The sequence below is a fragment of the Apus apus genome, chromosome 5 (assembly GCF_020740795.1).
Source record: "Apus apus isolate bApuApu2 chromosome 5, bApuApu2.pri.cur, whole genome shotgun sequence".
In the NCBI taxonomy this organism is placed as follows: domain Eukaryota; kingdom Metazoa; phylum Chordata; class Aves; order Apodiformes; family Apodidae; genus Apus; species Apus apus.
This window is the reverse complement of record NC_067286.1, coordinates 38,037,268-38,055,567: the sequence shown is the minus strand read 5'-3', so window position 1 is coordinate 38,055,567 and position 18,300 is coordinate 38,037,268. Positions and strand designations below refer to the sequence as shown.

Sequence of the window (18,300 nt, the reverse complement as noted above, 5' to 3'; positions counted from 1 at the left end):
GACTTCCTGGAAGTGTTCCAGGCCAGGCTAGATGTGGCTTTGAGCAATGGGGTCTAATGGAAGGTGCCCCTGCCCAGGCAGGGAGGTTGGAGCTAGGTCATCTTTAAGGTCTCTTTCAACTCAAACCATTCCATGATTCTATTAAATGTTTTACCTAATTTAAAAGTATCAACCCTGGACCACAACTTCCAAGTAAAATAAACTATAAATTAAAAAAAAACCCAGCAAAAAACAACAGTAAAACCAAGGGGTACATTAAAAAAACCTTGAAACAGCTCTTGTATTCTTCAAGTCTTAGCCACTACAGAAATTTAGAATAGCCTGAAACGTCTGACTCAGGCTGTCTCTCAATAGGCCAAAGCCAAGATATCAGAGTTTTTTTTAAGACAATGTCAGGAAGATAATATCCTACTAGGTTTAAAAGGTTTAAACAAAAATATGCAACCCACAGAAACTTTCTGTTGACTCCACACAGCTGAGACAGCAGGAGGGTTATGACTACATTTAAATTTCTATGTATCAATATTACTTCAATCAAAAGTATATAAATTGTTTTTAAAAACATTTAAGTTTAAAAAAAAAAACCTTCAAATTATTTTTAACTATCTGATTTTATACCCACAGTACATCATTATCTATGTTTTTGAGTAAGCTTTACAAAATGTAGTGCCCTTTAATTCAGATATGTTTAATTCAAATCACAGCTGCATACTAGGAAGTGCAATTCAGAATTTAATCCACTGGTAAAATTTAACTATGCTAAATTTAACTTGAACAAAACTTATTTCTAAATGCTATTCAAATACTGTCAGATCTAAGCTAAAAGGGATGTTTCTAAAAAGCTACAAAAGACAAAATTTAAAAGGTCAACTTATTTTGAGACAAGAAATAAAATACCCGACTAGGAATGCTCCTGATTTTTAACAAAAACTATATGCAAGAAAATGACTGCTAGCCTAAAATTAAAATCTAAAGAGAATACATCCAGTACCTACACTACAACACTATGTTGATATAACAACTTTTAAAACAGTAACTAAAAAAGCCTAGCTATCAAGCATAATAATCAAAATAAAACACAGACCATTTTCAAGCAGAATGTCACCTTATTATTTAGAAAACCACACTGGGCAGGCATTTTGTTCCCTTTATTTTGTTTGAATACAGAACTGTACAGGTAGCACGGTTTTTAATTTGTTTACTTGCTTGCCCACTCTAGGAAAATGCAGTAGTCAGTAAAACATTATACAAAGTTTTCTTTTCGAGCCTTGGTTTTAGAATTCCAGGCAGACACCTTAGAATTAAAAGGAAACCAGCCCTTTCATTCATCAGCCCTAAACTTCATTCCAACAGCCAGAACTGCAAGAACAGAAAGAACCAGTTCCACTCAAGAACTCCTAAAGCAGCTTTTTGCCTTTTTTTTTTTTTCCCCCTTAAAGAAAATAAAAAGTTGTGATTAACAAAGAAGGATCTGTGGACCAAATTCTGCTTTCACTTACTCATATGGAAAGCAGATTGCACATGTACACACAGAGGCAAAAAGAACTGAAACTTATGGAACAACTGATTAAGTAGACAAACCACTTCATTCCCTCAGGTTTGCCAGTTCCAAGCAAGCTAAGTAGAAACTTGGACAAAAATCAAACAATGCTACATCAAAATCTTAAAGCAGCTGGTTCAAAATAGGGTGCAACTTTTGCATATTTTGACTCTTTCCTTCTTACAACACACCAAAAGTTGTAAATAAAATTTAAATCAACTGACTTACCTTCTTATCCTCTTTTGCTTTGTGTGTTTTCTTTTTCATTTTTTTATCATCCAGTTCTTGATCTGATGTAATAGCAGGGTTATCTATGCCACCCTTCCATGTTTCGACAGGTGAAAGAAGTGGGTCTTCTTCACTTCCACGATGCCTTCCTTTTCTTTTAGTTTTAGAGGTGGTGAAAGCCTCATCATCACTTGCATCTGAATGAGTTCTCCTATAGTATGACTTTGCTTTGCTGAACAGTGTCTTAGACTTATATTTGTATTTTGAAGGCCTTCTTTCCCCATGGCTTTTGGATATTCTATCAGAAAACCCATTTTCTTCCTCGCCTTGGGTATTTATAACAATTGAGTTTCGAATTTTGATAATACGATTCTGACTATCATCTGGAACTGCGTAGATATCATCTGCAAAGCCTTTATGTTTGAAAATAGTGTCAATAGGTTCAGCATAGTTGTCAGATTGGTCTATATCTTCTGATGGTGCTACAGGCACTCGAGACGGTTGCTTCCTAAGGTTTTTGCCAATACCTGCCTCAATTGTTTTCAGGAGATTAGGATCCAGTTTTTTTACATTTGTTCTTGGAACAAGTGGTTTCGGTTTTATTGGAGGAGGCACTTTATGGTTGCGTTCGTGATCATGACAATTGAGTGGTGTACTGTGAATAGGATACTCATTTCCTTCCAAATCCAATCGGTACTTTGAACGGTCACTCGGTGCTGGGAGTAACCTTACATCATCACCAATTGGACTGTAAGGTGGTGGTCCTTCAGTATCATCCTCTGAATCTGGATAATTATAGTCAAGGGAACTTCCTCTGGGAGACCTTGGAAAAACATCTTCACTTGTATGCGTTGTTTCCCTTGTGCTGTCTGTCATATAAGAACTTTCAATCATGTTTTTCTTCTCTAATACATCACTGAAGAACAATGTGAAAACTTCAGTTTGACGATGATATTGAGATAAAGAATACAAAGCTGTAAACTTAGCAGTAATCTCTGTTGCTATGTGCTCTCCTTCAGTCATGAGTTCCTTGATTGCTTCATTTTCAAAGAAGTCTGCCTGGCTATCAGTAACAGCCACTAACTGGACAGGAATGGTATCCTGAACTTCAGAAAGAAACGCCCGAAGCATTCCCATGGATGCTTTTCGCTTTGCAGAATAGACCAGTATATATCCATGAACAAGTTCATCTTTCCTTACACCAATTGAAGAATGATATGATAATATAGTTATCTGTATTCGACGCCTCTTTTCACCTATTATTTTATCAAGCATCAAAGAATTATTCTGACCAGCCTGAGCAGCACTACAGGAGTGAGAATCAAGGAAGGGTGAAAGAATAAGATCCACACTAAACGGATCACCACACATGGCACACATGACGATTCTTAAGTCAGCTTCTGACAGATCTTTAATGGTGGGAACTGGACTTACAACATCAAAATTGTGTTTAACTGCTTCTAGTACTCCCCTCAGAGCTTGTTTTATTTGGGTCTCATTAAATTTGCGTGGATATGTACCAGCAGGCACATCTACAAAAGGACACTGTAATTTGTTGGCCAGCTGCTGTCCCTGATGCCTCAGAATAGGCAGATTCTTGCTAACACTGTCCCTCTGGTTAGCCAGTATCAATGTAAATGGAAGATTTGCCATATATTTATCTCTTCTGATCTGAGATGCTTCAGTCCTTATTTTTGCAATGCACTCCCCAATAAAATTCAGTGATTCAATAGAGTTAAACACACAGAAACAACCATGTGGTTTGAAGGCTGAAGTCCACAATTGAGTCAACAAGTATGGGGATTTTGCATCAACTGGCCTAAGATCCAGTTCATATATTTTTCCATCTAATGCATATTCATCATCAGTTGATTGTGTCCGAATTTCATTCGCCAATTCTTGTGCAAGGCCATCTTTGCCCAAAATGAAAAGATTGACTTTATCAATGTTGGCACTATCATGGTATAAATTTGAGCGGCCATGGTCCAGTTGAAGAAGACTGTTGGCAAGTAACTGTTCTACTTTAATGTCCGTGCAATTTTGGCCACTGAGACAAGTTTCTTTAGTTGGGTGATAAACAAATCCTATGTGTTTAAGCAGAAGAGATTCTCTATCAGGTGCAAGTTTTTGTAAAGCTTTGTATCTAGGTTCTTCACTCAGAACTGCATGAATTTCACTCATTTTATCTGAACTTGGTGTTGCATTAAGATCCAGGTCATAAAACAACTCTGAATGTTCAAAAAGCATTTCCTGAAACTCCTCTTTGGCTTTTTCAACAATCTCCCTCTGATGCCTACCATATACTTCCTTGCTATCCGCATCAGTGATGTATTTGAATGCTTCATCCTCCACTACAAAACATATAACTTCTTCCCATGGCTGCCCAGGTGAAATGAACTGGATTTTCTCAAGTGTTTTTTTGAATTTCTCCTTCATTTCAACCCTCCTTTTTTCAGATATAAGATGCTGTACATGGTTTTGATAAACTTTTTCTGCTTCTAGCGTAGTGAGCAGGTCAAATGGAATCCTTCTGTCATTAACTTTATCTATATGGTCAGTTTCATCCCAGGGTGTTTTCTCGAGCACTACAAAACAGGACTGGAAGTCAGGCCTTTTCTCCATTAACTTCAAGGCTTCTGACCAGCTCAAGTGTTCAACCTCATCAAGATTTGACAGAAGTGTATTAAGAGCTCTTGGCAATGCATTAATGTATTCTTCTTTTCTTTTTCTAATATGTTCCTGTTTAAGCTGCTCTATGTGTTTTGAAAATGTATTTTTGGCCTTTTTTGTTCCTTCCAAATTTATGTATTCTTCATAATCAGGGTGGTTTTTCAGTTTATTACTCACTGTTTTCCATGTTGCATGATAGTCTCTCACAGTTTGGACAAGTTTTTCAAACTTATCTGTTGCTGTAACAACTAGCTGTCTTTGAGTTTTATAGGCATCCAGATAGGGGATTATTTTAGGTTTACCACGAGTTTTATCCATCATTTGTACCAGTGCAGTAAAACATGTTTCAACATTGACATTGAATCTTGCTGATGTTTCCACAACCACAAGGTTCTTCTTATTTGAAGCAAAGGCCTGAACCTCTCGCAGATAATGATCAACACATTCATCACATTTCGTTGCTGCTATTATTATGGGTTTTTTAGATTTTGAGAGCTGGATATAGAGATTATTCACAAATTTAAGTTGATCATCAAACTTTCTATTGCATCCTTGGCTTACATCAATGCACAATAAAAACCCATCTATGTTTAATTTCCCTTCAGGCATTTGTTTTTGCTCAAAGTCTTGCTCCAGGCCTAGCTGATCTGTGCAAATGTACATCAGTTTTTCTGCTGACTGCAGTTTGGAGGCAGCTGCACGTTTTATATATGGTTGTAAATTCGTACTCCGATGAGGCAAGAAAGTCTGATCATCAATGAACTCAGTTTGTTCAATTACATGAATTCTGCATTCAATTCCATCCTCACCGCTCTGTGTTACGTCACCCCAGTACAAAAAGTGATCATTGTTAACAACTCTTCCTCCAAAGTCAATTGTGCTAAGCACAGAGGTATGCTCGGGATAATATTCATCTGCTTTTGAACGAACGAATCTATTGCACAAACACGACTTTCCAACTCCACAATTACCTTTATCCTTTTCAGTTCCAGACAGTCCAACAACACTAACAGCATAAGATGGGGGACGTGGCTCTTTGTTTTTTGCCATCATAACTTTCCTCTCATCCTTTTGCAATTATCAAGGTAACTGTATGTGGTTTTCATTCTGGAAAGGTTCCTACAAATTTAAGTTGTATATGCAGGGTTCCAGAAATAGCTTTCAGTTTTTCTTGCTTCAGCTTGTCATTGAGAGAACCTCAGATAACCAGGATGAGGAGGATCATCTTCCTAAACAAAACAAACAGGGGAAAAAAGCTTAAAAGAGTGCAGGTATTTCTTTCTAATACTCATGAGAAAAGGGATTTTAAAAAGCGCTTTTGCTTGTTCACCCTGAAATTGTGCAACTACTTTACATGGGATCTTAAATTAATCTTCATTAATGGTAATGCTACTTGTATTATAAATTTTAAAATAAACAGGTTTTAGGCACAGTTTAATAATGCTTTAATCATCTATTTTGATAGGTGATCTGCATACTTCTAAAGAAAGCCAAACCCAAACCCCAAATTACTGTTTTCCTTCATAGCTTATGGGTACAAGGTAATAGCATTTTCCACTATGATAATTCGAACACAAAAACTCTGAACCCAACACAAAATTCATACACACATTACTATTCACACACATACTTCCATCAGATAGCATTGTTATCTGCATAAATAACACCACTTTTGTGTGCAATTGTAGGATTTGTTTTAGTTTTCAGTAAAGAAACTTTCAAAATAAGAACCTGTAAAACCAGGAAGTTGGCAATGTGGTTCAGCCACTGCCTATCCATGGAAGTAAACTACTTTATGCATATACTAACAATCAACTGCTTTTAAGGAGAAGTTTCTAACCTGAATTCTACCTGAAAATTACAAATTTTGTCATGCAGATACTAGATACAGAAAAAGTAAGACTTATGTCTGATATTTTAATATTATGATGTAATACATCATTCTCTCTGTCTCTAGGAAAATAAAATAACTTTTGATCATTTTAAATAAAAACTACTATATCTACACTCAAATTTCCACAGAATTATTACAAGGTTCCAGCAGTTTTATTGAAGCTGTTGTCAAGTATAACAATTACCCCTGACTCTCAGTTATTAATCATAAGACTTTGTTTACATACATACTGCAAATAGAAATACATTTACGGGTTTAGAAAGAATCCCATTATGAGGAAAAAAGAGAAAATTGAATGGCTGAATGACTGGGCTGAGCAAGTTGTCATCAGTGGCGTGAAATCTAATTGGGGGCCAGTAATAAGTGGTGTAGTCCAGGTGGCCAATACTGGGCCCAGTACTATTCAACAACTTCACTAATGACTTGGGTGATGGATGACAAATTTGGGAGTAGTGGCTGATACACCAGAGGGTTGTGCTGCTGTTCAGGGACACCTCAACAGGCTGCAGCCATGGCCTGACAGGAAGCTTGTAAACTGCAATGTCCTGCATTGAGAGAAGAATAACCCCATGTAAGAGTACATGATGGGATCCATCTGCCTGGAAAGCAGCTTTGCAGAAAAAGACCAGTGGACAGCAAGCAACGCACACTTGTGACAAACAAGGCTAATGGTACCGTGGGCAGCATGAGACAAAGTATTGCCAGCAGGTGAAGGTAGGTGAACCTTCCCCTCTAATGCAGCACTGGTAAGGCCTCTCCTGATGCACTGTGTCCAGCTGTACAGTATGACATACAAAGCTACTGGAGACAGTCCAGCAAAGGAACACTAAGCTGATTAAACGACTAAAGCATCTCTCATATAAGTAAAGGCTGGGAGAGATGGGACTCTTTAGCCTGAAGAAGGCTCTGGGGGGGAAACTTCATCGACGTGCAAATATTTGGAGGAAAGGTGCAAAGAAGGCAGAGCCAGACTCTTTCTGGTCACATCCCGTGACAGAAGACAAGAGGCAATGGGCACAGACCAAAACACAGGAGATGCCATATGAACATCAGGAAACACTTTTTTATTGTGAGGGTGAATGAGCACAGGTCAGCTGAAGAGGTTGCAAAGGCTCCCTCATTGAAACCTTCTCTAGGTAACCCTGCAGGAAGGCCAGACAAGATGACCTCTAGAGGTTGCTTCCAACCTACCTATAATCGTGTTAAAATATTTTGATAAATATACTTTTGTCATTTTCTTGGTAAAAAAACAGCTATCATGTGGTACTATAAATGAAAAGTACAGACCACTGCACTTAATGTATTTGGAGCAAGTCCAGAGGAAGGCCACAAAGATGATCAGAGCACTGAACACCTCTCATCCTAAGACAGGCTAAGAGAGCTGGGGTTGTTCAGCCTGGAGAGAAGGCTCTGAGGCCGCCTCATAGCGGCCTTCCAGTACTTGAAGGGGGGCCAGATGAAAGCTGGGGAGGGGCTTTTTACTAGGGCGTGTAGTGATAGGAAAAGGGGCAACAGTTTTAACCTGGAAGAGGGTAGGTTCAGGTTCCATACTAGGAAGAAATTCTTCACTATGAGTGTGGTGAGACACTAGACCAGGTTGCCCAGGGAAGCTGTGGATGTCCCCTCCCTGGAAGTGTTCAAGACCAGGCTTGATGGGGCTTTGAGCAAACTGGTCTACTGGGAGGTGTCCCTGCCCATGCAGGGGGGTTGGAACTAGATGAGCTTTAAGGTCCCTTCCAACACAAACAATTCCATGAAATAATACAAGTGTATGCAAACAAACCTGTAAATAGCTCTTATACAAAGGAAACAGTATAATAATTATCAATACTGAAATTTCAGTCTCAACATTTCAGCTTTGTTATGCATTTTGACATTCTCTGCAACAATTTAAGAATGGTACTGTAGTACCTTCCTTTAGTTTTAAAAACATAAAAGTAGCACAGGATCTGTCACCCAAAAAGCTCTCAAAATCTGCTCTAATGCTTCTAAATCTAATTCACAACTGCTAAAACATATCCGAGTTTGAAAACATGCAGAAGTAAAAGAAGTATTTGCATCATTAAAAGTTGCAACAGAAAATAAAAATACTGAAACCTTTAATATTTTACATAGAACCAACGGCTAACCTACAGAGCTTTCCAACTTATTAACACCTAGAAATATAAAACTGTTGTTCTGATCAGAAATATAGTATTTATGTAACAATATCTGTAATGAAATTAGTCGACCTAAATATAAAATAAAAATCACATATGTAAAACCAACTTTCAGTTATAGAACTCATAGCCAAGGAAAGCGCATTTTTTATTAAAAGTATAAATTTAACTACAAAATTAAGAGAAAAATAAACTTGAGAGTTTTTACATGGCAAGAGCTGAAACTTTCATGATGTGTTGTAGGAATGATTTTTCTTTTTTATTTACATCAGTTTACTTGAAGAGACATTCAGAAAGAGAACTTGTATTTTAAATGTTGCTTTTTACTTTTTCCATTGTGTTTTGTTTTTTTTAATTCTTAAAACACAGAATTTAGAACTAACAGAAAATGGCTCTGAGAATAAAAATACTTAGCAAAAGTAAATCATTCACATTGCTACAAATAAACCCAGTGTGTTTTTTTTCTAAAGCAAAGCTTGTCATAGTAGCATCATTCAAACTATTAGAATAAGTTTAGTCAGCACTTACAGTATAAAATGTTTTCTGTTTACCACAGCACAATACAGATTTTATGTGGACTAAACTAGAACACAAAAATCTTCATCCATGGGATTACTTCATTTAATCAGGAAGATGCTGTCAACTTGCAGCTAGTTTATAAGAAACAATTAATACTTTCAGATAATCTACACCCTCATGTAGCAAGGGTTTCTCCTCCAGCAATAATGTTTTGTCAAATCAATACATTCTTAAAATAAGTACAAAGAATAAGGTGAAATGGGACACTGACAAAGAGAAAACATACACATTAGTCTCTCACAACATGAAGATTTCCACCACAGTGGGAGCCGAATCTCTAAAGATACTTTAAATCAATGTAGTTTTCATTTTTATACTGTTTTTACTTTGAACTGATTGTACAAAGTGAAGCAACAGAACGAAGCCCATGTCCTATGTTAATTAAGTAATAAGCCTGGTAAAAACCTGACATTACAATGGCTTCACGTTAAATATGTAGTCATTATGAAATTATTCTCCAAATGGAAGAGTTTTATTTTTGGTATACCACTAATTTAAAGGTACTTTACAGTTCTGTACAGTTTTAAAATATATACACTGGAAATTCATGGCAAGTGATAATAATCTTATTTCAATCTGCCTAATTCCCTTATAACAAATTAAAAACACTCCAATTTGTCATCCACCCCCACTCCCTTCACCTTTGTTACAGATTCAAAGGTGGGGATGTTTGATTTCCCCAACTAATTTCAGTCTTTAAATTGAAAATAATAGAGCATTACATTTAAATAGAAAAATGTTTAAATAGAAAAACTTTGAAGAACTACAGAACACACAAAGTGTATGACATTACTGCAGGAAGAATCTCTGACCTTCTACAGTCACACCATAGGACTTTGTATCTACAGGCTTTCAGATTTCCAAACAGTTACAAAGAAAATGAGGAGTATCATCTTGCATTTATTCACCTACATTCCCCCTTAAAAACAAGATTATGAAGACCAAAAGCCCAAACTTACCGTTAGGAAAAGAAGGTGCAAAGCAAGATTATTATCCTGCTGTGATCTTCCTGCAGTAACGTCACACATTTAAACACTGTCCTTCAGCAAGTCCTTCCCTGAGGGATCTGAAAACAAAAAGTAAGATTTGTTAATATCTTCAGAATTATGAAAGAAAAAGGAGCAATCAGAGAAGGTACAACACTTCATCTACACATGAGGATCATTTTCCAAAGTTTAAACCCATAAGCAGAACTCAAGAGTTCAAACTGGCCTTCATCTAAACTGGGAGTGTTCAAATCCTGTAAGCACAGCTATTGATACTTGGGTCAGACAGGACACAATTCTTCCTAAGTGACTGTGATTTCAAAGGTCTGGGCTGCAGAAGCCTCTTCCAAAAAAAAAAAAAAAAATTAATATAGTGTCTCAGATAACACACAAAACATGAGATATAAAAATCACTAATCATTTGAAAATAATTTAAAATTCTAAAATATATAGAATATCATTTCATAAGATAAAGTCAGTATAGTCAGTAAATACAGAATTTATAAAATGAACATGTCTAAATACATGTACGTACATTTTATGATGAGAAAAAGGTAGAGTGTATCTGAAAACCCTTTTCCCTGTAGTACAGGATTTCTAAATTAAAAGGCCTCACAGACTGTGACAAATCAGAAACTGAAAGGAGATCATATTTGAAGATTGTGAACTCTCAATTAGGATACAATGTATTAGTATAACTTTGGTAAATGTTGATTTTACTGCAGGGATGCTGCTACAAAGCAACCAAGCACCAAACTCTCTTCCACTGAATTTCTTCAGTTTTCATTCAAACAAATCCCAGATTTTGAATGCCAGGCCAGTAGATGCATATATTAAGATGCAGAAAAGGAAAGGAACTTGAGGCACTTGCACTGGATCATAATGTATGTCCCTTTTAACTATGGAAAAGTGTCATTTTTAAGCAAGATGCATAAAATCAAGAAGGCATGGCAGAGGTTATTTTTCTTCTATCACTTACCATTATACTCTTAGTAATTTCATTTTGCTTTGTGAATAATATAGCTAATTGAAAAAGTTTAAGCTTTAGTAAACTGTTTTTTGGACAAAAAATTTAATTTTGCAATATCAATAAGCAATACACCAATTCCACAGTAATACTGTAATTCTCAAGCTGTGGTACCAAACAACACTAAAATCTTTAGGCAGCAGACTATCAGTCCTACACTAAACCCAGGCTAGCTGCAAAGCTAAACTCAATCACTTGAAAGAGAAGACAGGAGAAAAGTCCCACTCCCTGGCCTTACCAACTAGCTGTGGCACTCCTCTGTGTTCACAGCTAGGTGAGCAGAGCACAGTTGCACACAAGGAAACAGACTACCAGACACCAAAGAAGAGGATGTGGAAGAGCAGACAAAAAGAAAAGTGTCTCTGCCTGCTAGAATGCATCTGAGGCTTGCGGGGAGGGAGATACCAGCTATTTTGCAATGCTCACTGCCACAAGAAAAAGCTCAAAGACAGGCCCCTACAAGAACAGCCAGAAACATGATGAGGCCAGAGAAAGTCCTGTTTTCACATACATGTCTCCCCAAGTCTTCTCAGTTAATTCTAACCATTAACATAGAATGCTATATTATTAGCAATTAATAAATACTGAAATTATTAATCACATATTATTTAGCAATTGTGGCTGCAGAGGAACTTGTAGACAGGTCCATAGCAAAGAAAATCACTCACAGATAAATACTCTGAATGTATCTGAATACCTTCTGAAATTGCTTTCTGAACCTAAAAATGTTTACCATCTGCAGACTGAAGCAGAAATGTTGTCTGAAAGACAGCAAATGTTGTCAGAAATGTTCTGAAAGACAGAATTGCTCATGACCCACGGCTATTTAAGTGGCTGAAAACAATGCCAACAAAAAAGTAATAGTGTTTTCCTCACAGTCCTTTACTCACTGTAATGTTGTCTAAATGCAAGTCTATAGACCACTATTTTTCAGCATTAGTTTCAATTACCATAGTCTTGTGATAGCGTTTGTAAATTAGCTGGCCAAGAAAAGCACACATAGAAAAAAAGGCCATTACTGCCTAGTCTGCTTTGCAGGGTATAGGAATACACCAAAAGTAAGTTACTGTGAACTTGACAGCAGATCGACACAGTAAACTGAAATACATTAGATATCAATGACATGGTTTGTAGGACAACATTTGAATGTACAGCACTTTCAAATATCAAAGACTTTGATTTCAAGGAAATTACAGCTCTAGATATAGGTTGCTGCTGACAGTATGTTTTTATACCGAGTCATCCCTCACTTCACACTTTTTGAGAACCAAAACTTGGCATTGGTAAGCATTTAGTACAATATCCGAATTCCAAAACCTATCAGCACATCAGTCATTACAGCTCTACTCAAAACATACCAAGATAATAACTCAACCATTTTAATTTCAAGAAACAGTAAAAAAATCTAATGTTGATGTAGCTTAAAGTAATGTTGTTTCTTCTCATTCAATATTTACCAAGAGATATCTTTCTCACTCAAGCATAAGAAATCTTCTCTTCAAATCAAATTAAGTTTTAGAAACTAAAATGTCATCTTGCCAACAATTTCAATTAACTCAAGTCTGCTGAGGTCCTAGACACTTTATATGTCCTGTTCTCATTACTAACACACCAATATTCTTGTCTTCACAAGTACTGGTAATCTTAAGTAACCATACTTGAAATTTTATTTATAAGTAAGGGTAAATACAGTGCTCCCTAGTAAAATTCTGCAAGTACCAGTCAACACTAGGGGAAAACGATTCAGGAAATAAGCTCAATCGAGCAATGGCAAGATAGTAAAGGAAAATGCCTTGAAATATCTTCAATAGTGATACTCTGACTGAAAATGAATACAGTTTAAGAGGCATGGTGATTAGTCATGCCAGGTAAATGAAGGATGAGAGTGGATTATGCCAATTGCTGTTCATTTCAGATTTGGTTAGTATGACAGCCAACTACCATTCCTAAAGAAGTTACACAGTCTAGGTAATTCTTTGCATACAAAAGCTAAGTAATTTTTAATAACTTTAAAAAAAAAGGAGAAAAAGCCTGACCACCCAGCTTCGTATTACAAATCAATGCAAAACTGTGTTTAGAAACAAAAGTTCAAAGCTACGAGTTCTTACTAAGTTCAGTATTTTTCTCCTATTAATAATAATACTCTCAAGAGCTCCAGTGTACTACCCAAGTTTAAACCGAGGCATAAACTTTACTTCTGAATGCAAAACAAAACATCACTCATTAGCTGGAATCTAGCATTCCAAGGGGCATCTATTTCCAGCCATTGTTGCTGTTCACAAGAACAAACAAACAAAAAAACAACCTAAACAAATTAGATCAAGGTAGAATAAAAAGGTAAACTGCAAAAGGTTCAAATTATCAGCATCGCACTATATTGAACTCAGGCCTCTTGAGTTATTTCTCTGCAGATTTATGAATATATGAGAGCATTCAACATAGGTTCAAAGCCTGTATTTTTACAGCAAAGGAAATAGTACAAGTTTACAGGAAAAATAAATCCTTAATTCTTTTTGCACAGGTGAAGCTCCTACTAAACACAAGCATTGCACTCAAGAGAAGCTTCTTAGCACAAGACTACCTGATCAGGCGTATTGACAAAGTTATTCAGGAAGAACACAAGAGAACTAACGGAGAAATTTTATAAAGGGGATGTAAGAAAGAATTGACAAAAATAGATGAAAGAAAGAGAAACAAATGAGGAATGAGAGATAAGGGCAAGGACAGAAAAAAAGCTAAAATGCATTTGCTGCATAAAGAAAAACATACATCCTGGCAGCAGCAACTCTGACAAATTTCATTGATCCACATATCTGGATCATTTAATGTTACTTTGCTTTGTAAGAAACTGCAGTATAGAACCCAGAAACCAACACCATAAGTTTTGACACTAAATTCAAACAGTAGTGTGTAGTTTGACCTTGAACAAGTCACATGTGTAATTCTGACCTGTGTAAAATGAGAACAGTGGCTACCCACTACACTTCCATTTAAATTATAAAACAAGCAAGTGAAAAGCCATATTTAAGCAGCAGATAATATTATGCAGAATAAGTCAACATAGATAAACTAATGCCAAGATGCAAAAATACATAATTTCCAAAATCATGCATGCAGGTATTGGTTTTACTTTTTCAAATGCAGACATTCTTCTATTATGCTTGTACGTCAGCTGAGGAAGAATTGCAAAAATGCACGGGAATTGTAACTCAAAGCCAAAGAAACTACTGTAAGTTACCAAAAAAATGTAATGTGCAGAACTAGCCATGGATAAATTATTTCAGCTTCCAATACATGCAAAGTGACTAGAAAGGCATACTTAATACTCAAATTCAAGGTAACTTAAGTACAATTGTTTCAGAATTTCCTATGAGGAAGCTGAAATTGATTTTTCTTTTAATATTTCATTATAATCAGTATCTATAAGGAAGCGATGAGAGGGTTCAAACAATAATCTGAAAAATATAATATCCTTAAAATTACTTTTTAAAGCTGATGAAAAAAAGTTCAGTAATATTCCAGCTCACTAACACTGACCTTTAGGCTAAAAATTCTCAGAAGGAAAATCGAAAACAAAAACAACTAAGAGTTTTGTGTGCCCATTAGGACAAAAACAACACAGCTACAGGGAAAAAAATAATAAACCAGACAGCCCTAATACAGAACCCCCAGTGCTACCACGACTACCTGAAACTAAACTTTTTCATACAGCTATGGCACTGGGAAGCTCAGGTCAAATACTGCATGATTTACTTTCAGCGCCTACTAGAAATGGAGAGGCAGGCAGCCTGCCCCGGGCAGCGCACGGCAGGGCAGGGCTGGGCTGGGCAGGGCAGGGCAGGGCCGGGCCGGGCCGGGCCGGGCAGCCCGGCCGGCGGCGGGAGGAACGGAGCCCCCTGGTGGCCGCGCCGCCCAGCGCGGGGCTGGGACATCTCTCCAGCCCGGCCAGCTCTTCCCCAACAGCGCCAGCTCCTTCCGAATGCATTCCTTCGTTATCACACAGCAAGAATGCATCACGGGCTTTGCTCTCATAGGTACGTCATGTCCATAACCGTGACTGCTTTCAGGCTGTTCCCCGACCTAACTGTGCCCGCAGAACTTAACGCTGAATGTTTCCCGTCGCAAATTTCCATTCTCTCAGTAAAGGTCTGGAAGTATCACCCCTGAAGGATGCCTTATATGTAACTTTAAGAACATACCATATATTAGTATCCTAAAAGTAGTGATGTGGAGTGTTTTGAAGTTTTATGCAACATATTCCTGAAGGATGCCAGTACACGGGATTGATAATTCTGTTAAGAAAGTGCTTTTGAAAGTCTTAACATACCACCAGCATCCTTTAATACCTTTACTAAATGGGATTGAATTATTTTCGCACAATCTACTCAAATAACAAGTCCCAAAGGGGAAACTTATACAGAAAAATCTATTACTGTGATTAATGCTTTTCTTTCCTATGAAGTTTGGGCACAGAAAAACACCTATGGCTTTAGGAAAGCACACTTTATCTTTAACCTCAAAAACACGTGCAGCATTTGATTCTGTTAGTGCTATATATAGCATTTAAAAACAATTTAGTCTGAGCCTAAAGGATTTAATTGGATTATGTTACACATTCAACACCTTAGCTAAAATACAGTACAAGACTAGGGAGTGGTAGGCATTTGGTTGCAATTATTTACATTTTCACAACATTGGCAGCTGCTTTAAACAGGGTACTTTAAAAAAAAGCATACTGTTTAAGCTCAAGTGTTTCACGCTTAAAAGCAACTTGTATTAAAACAAGCCACTGATAATGTAACAAAAGCAATTTCTGATACTTTAAGCACTATAGACTCTTTTTACAACTATCATATTTACATCATACCTTGCAAGCTCTAGTAGCACTTTCAGTACAGTACTATAAATAGAATTTTAGCACTTCTTAAAAAAAAACTCCAGAATACAAAGGAAAATAATCTTTACAAAAATGCATCTGAATGAGTATTTGTAATATGTTAGGTTTAGATATGTACTATAAATTTTAAATAGGTATGGGTTTTTTAAGAAAGCACTTAACTCTGGTCACTGATGTCACTGCTGAAAACAGCTGTCATATTGAAGAATCTCAGGAAGGTAAGATATCACAACAGAAGAAACCCTATCACCTATTAATTCCTCATTCATTTATAAAATAAGTATACAAGTGTCAGTGCTGGAACTGGCTTCAATGCACAGGTTTAAAATGGACGTCCAATTGGCCAGCAAATGCTGTTCTTTTTACTGTTTTTACTCTGCAATGTAGTTTTTTTAATATCTGTCAAGGATCTTTATTAAGAAAAAAAAAACCCTCCAGTTATCTGCATGACACTAAACTAAAGAATACACACATACCCCCACAGGCCTATTTTGGTCTAGATGAAAAATGTTTCCCTCCTACTTATTAAGAAAATATTCCACACTGATAGCAAAAGCGACAGAGGAGAGGGCAAAAGGGGGGGTACAGAGGAAGGGTGGGTGGATTCTGGAGGGGGAAGGTGCCAAGTATGTCTTCCTTTTAAGTAAATGGCCTTTCTTCTATTTTTAATCAAAACTGTGTTTTATACTCCTTATGGCCTATACTGACAATGCCATGGCATTATATCTGTGTATCTGTGGTGCTTTCCTTGGGTGGAGAGAGTCTAAAGGTTATGCTGGCTGAAGGGATTCAAAATGCTTAAAAGCTGCAACACTGCAACTGGCCACCCTATTTCAAAGCCTTAAAATCCACCTGGTGGAAAAACAGAAGCGCACACACATCATTAGGAGAGTGAAGTTTTCTGAAATTTAATATCGAGCAGTATTTGAAGGTGAAAGGAAGAAGGAGAGGAATTGACAACTGTTAAAATATAGTAAAGAAGGAAAAGAACAGAGAAGATGAGAATGAGTAGAAGGGGGCGATAAGGAGGAAAAGAAGTACAGAGAAAGAACAGAAAGGGGGGGGGGGGGGGTAGCGGGGGGAAGGCTGTGGGAATAGAAGGGAGGAAGCGAAAGGAGTAGGGGGAAGAAGGGGATGAGGAAGGAAGAAGAGAGGAGCAGGGAAGCTCCCTTTCCTGCCTTCCTCCCTCCCTGGAGAGCCGTGACCAGCTGGCAGCCTCACACAGCAGGCTCAGACCCTCCCATTGCTCAGGCCTTCATCACCTGTCTGGGACCAGGCGCTCCGCTCCCTGCCCTTCCTGCCTCCCCTCCCCCGGGCGGGGGTGCCGAGGCGGCCGCGCGGGGAGGCAGGAGGGGAGGCCGGCTCCCCTCGCCCCACACTAGCCCCAGCCCTTTGGACTGGTTACAGCCAGCGGCCGCTGCACCAGCTCGCCGGGCTGCAGCCGCCTCCTCCCCCCGCTCCCCTTCCGCCTGCCGGCCGCCCGCCCCGCTCCGCTCCGCTCCGGGCCGCCGGGCCGGGCGAGGTCCCACGGGACCGGATTCCTTCCCTCACCTCGCGCCGTCGGGATCCGGCTCCTCGGCGGCGGCGGGAGCGGCAGCATTCCTGGGACGCTTTCTCCACGCCGGCGCCCCCGGCGGCTTTTCCTCCCCGCGGGGCTCTCTCCGCTCTCCGGCCCGCAGCTCCGGAGCGCTCCCGGCCGCCGCAGCCCCGTCTCCCCTCTCCGCTCCCTCCGCGGCGCTCCCGGCTCAGTAATGGCGGCCGCCGCGCTTCCCCGGCGCTGGCTCCGCTGACGGAGTCTCTCTCTCCCCCAACTTTACCTCAGCACAGCTTCCCTCCCCTCCCCCCTCCCGCCCGCCGCCGCGGCTCAGCGCGCGCCCGCCCGGCCAGCTGCGCGTGCGCGGGAAAGCGCCTCTTCCTGCTGCCGCTGGATTCCCCGGGAAGCCTGGGAGAGCGCGCGCGGCCGGACGCCAGCTGCGCGCGCGCGCGCGCCGCTCCGCCCCCCCCTCCCCGCCCCGGCCCCTGCGGGCACGCGCGCCGGCCGCGGGTTTGTGGCCCGGTGGCCGGATGGGGAGCGCGAGGCGCCGGGAGCCGGGAGGCCGCGGGTTCTAGTCCCGGCTCGGGCAGCGGGACAGGCCGAGGCGTCGCCGTGCGCCGGGCGGGCGAGCAGTCCGAGGTGTGTCCGTCCGCACGGCCCGTCACCGCGACGGAGCTGCCCGGAGCGGCCGGCTCCGCGAAGGGCAGAGACAGCGGGGGCCGGAGGCCAGCCCGGGCTCCCACCCAGCAGCCGTGCCGCCACGGGGAGAAAATGGCTGAGACAGAA

The 18,300-nt window shown here is 39.5% G+C and overlaps 1 protein-coding gene across 1 annotated transcript in view; it reads right to left on the bottom strand.

Annotated features, from left to right (window-relative positions):
* Positions 1 to 17,802, bottom strand: part of ARHGAP5 (Rho GTPase activating protein 5) — a 53,155-nt gene extending 35,353 nt beyond the window's left edge. The window contains exons 1-3 of the mRNA XM_051622366.1: positions 17,532 to 17,802; positions 10,030 to 10,136; positions 1,769 to 5,667 (exon numbers count right to left, since the gene is read on the bottom strand). Coding sequence (XP_051478326.1) covers positions 1,769 to 5,491 — 3,723 coding nt within the window. The 5' untranslated portion in view covers positions 5,492 to 5,667; positions 10,030 to 10,136; positions 17,532 to 17,802. The remainder of the gene's footprint in view (positions 1 to 1,768; positions 5,668 to 10,029; positions 10,137 to 17,531) is intronic.
* Positions 17,803 to 18,300: the final 498 nt, after the last annotated feature.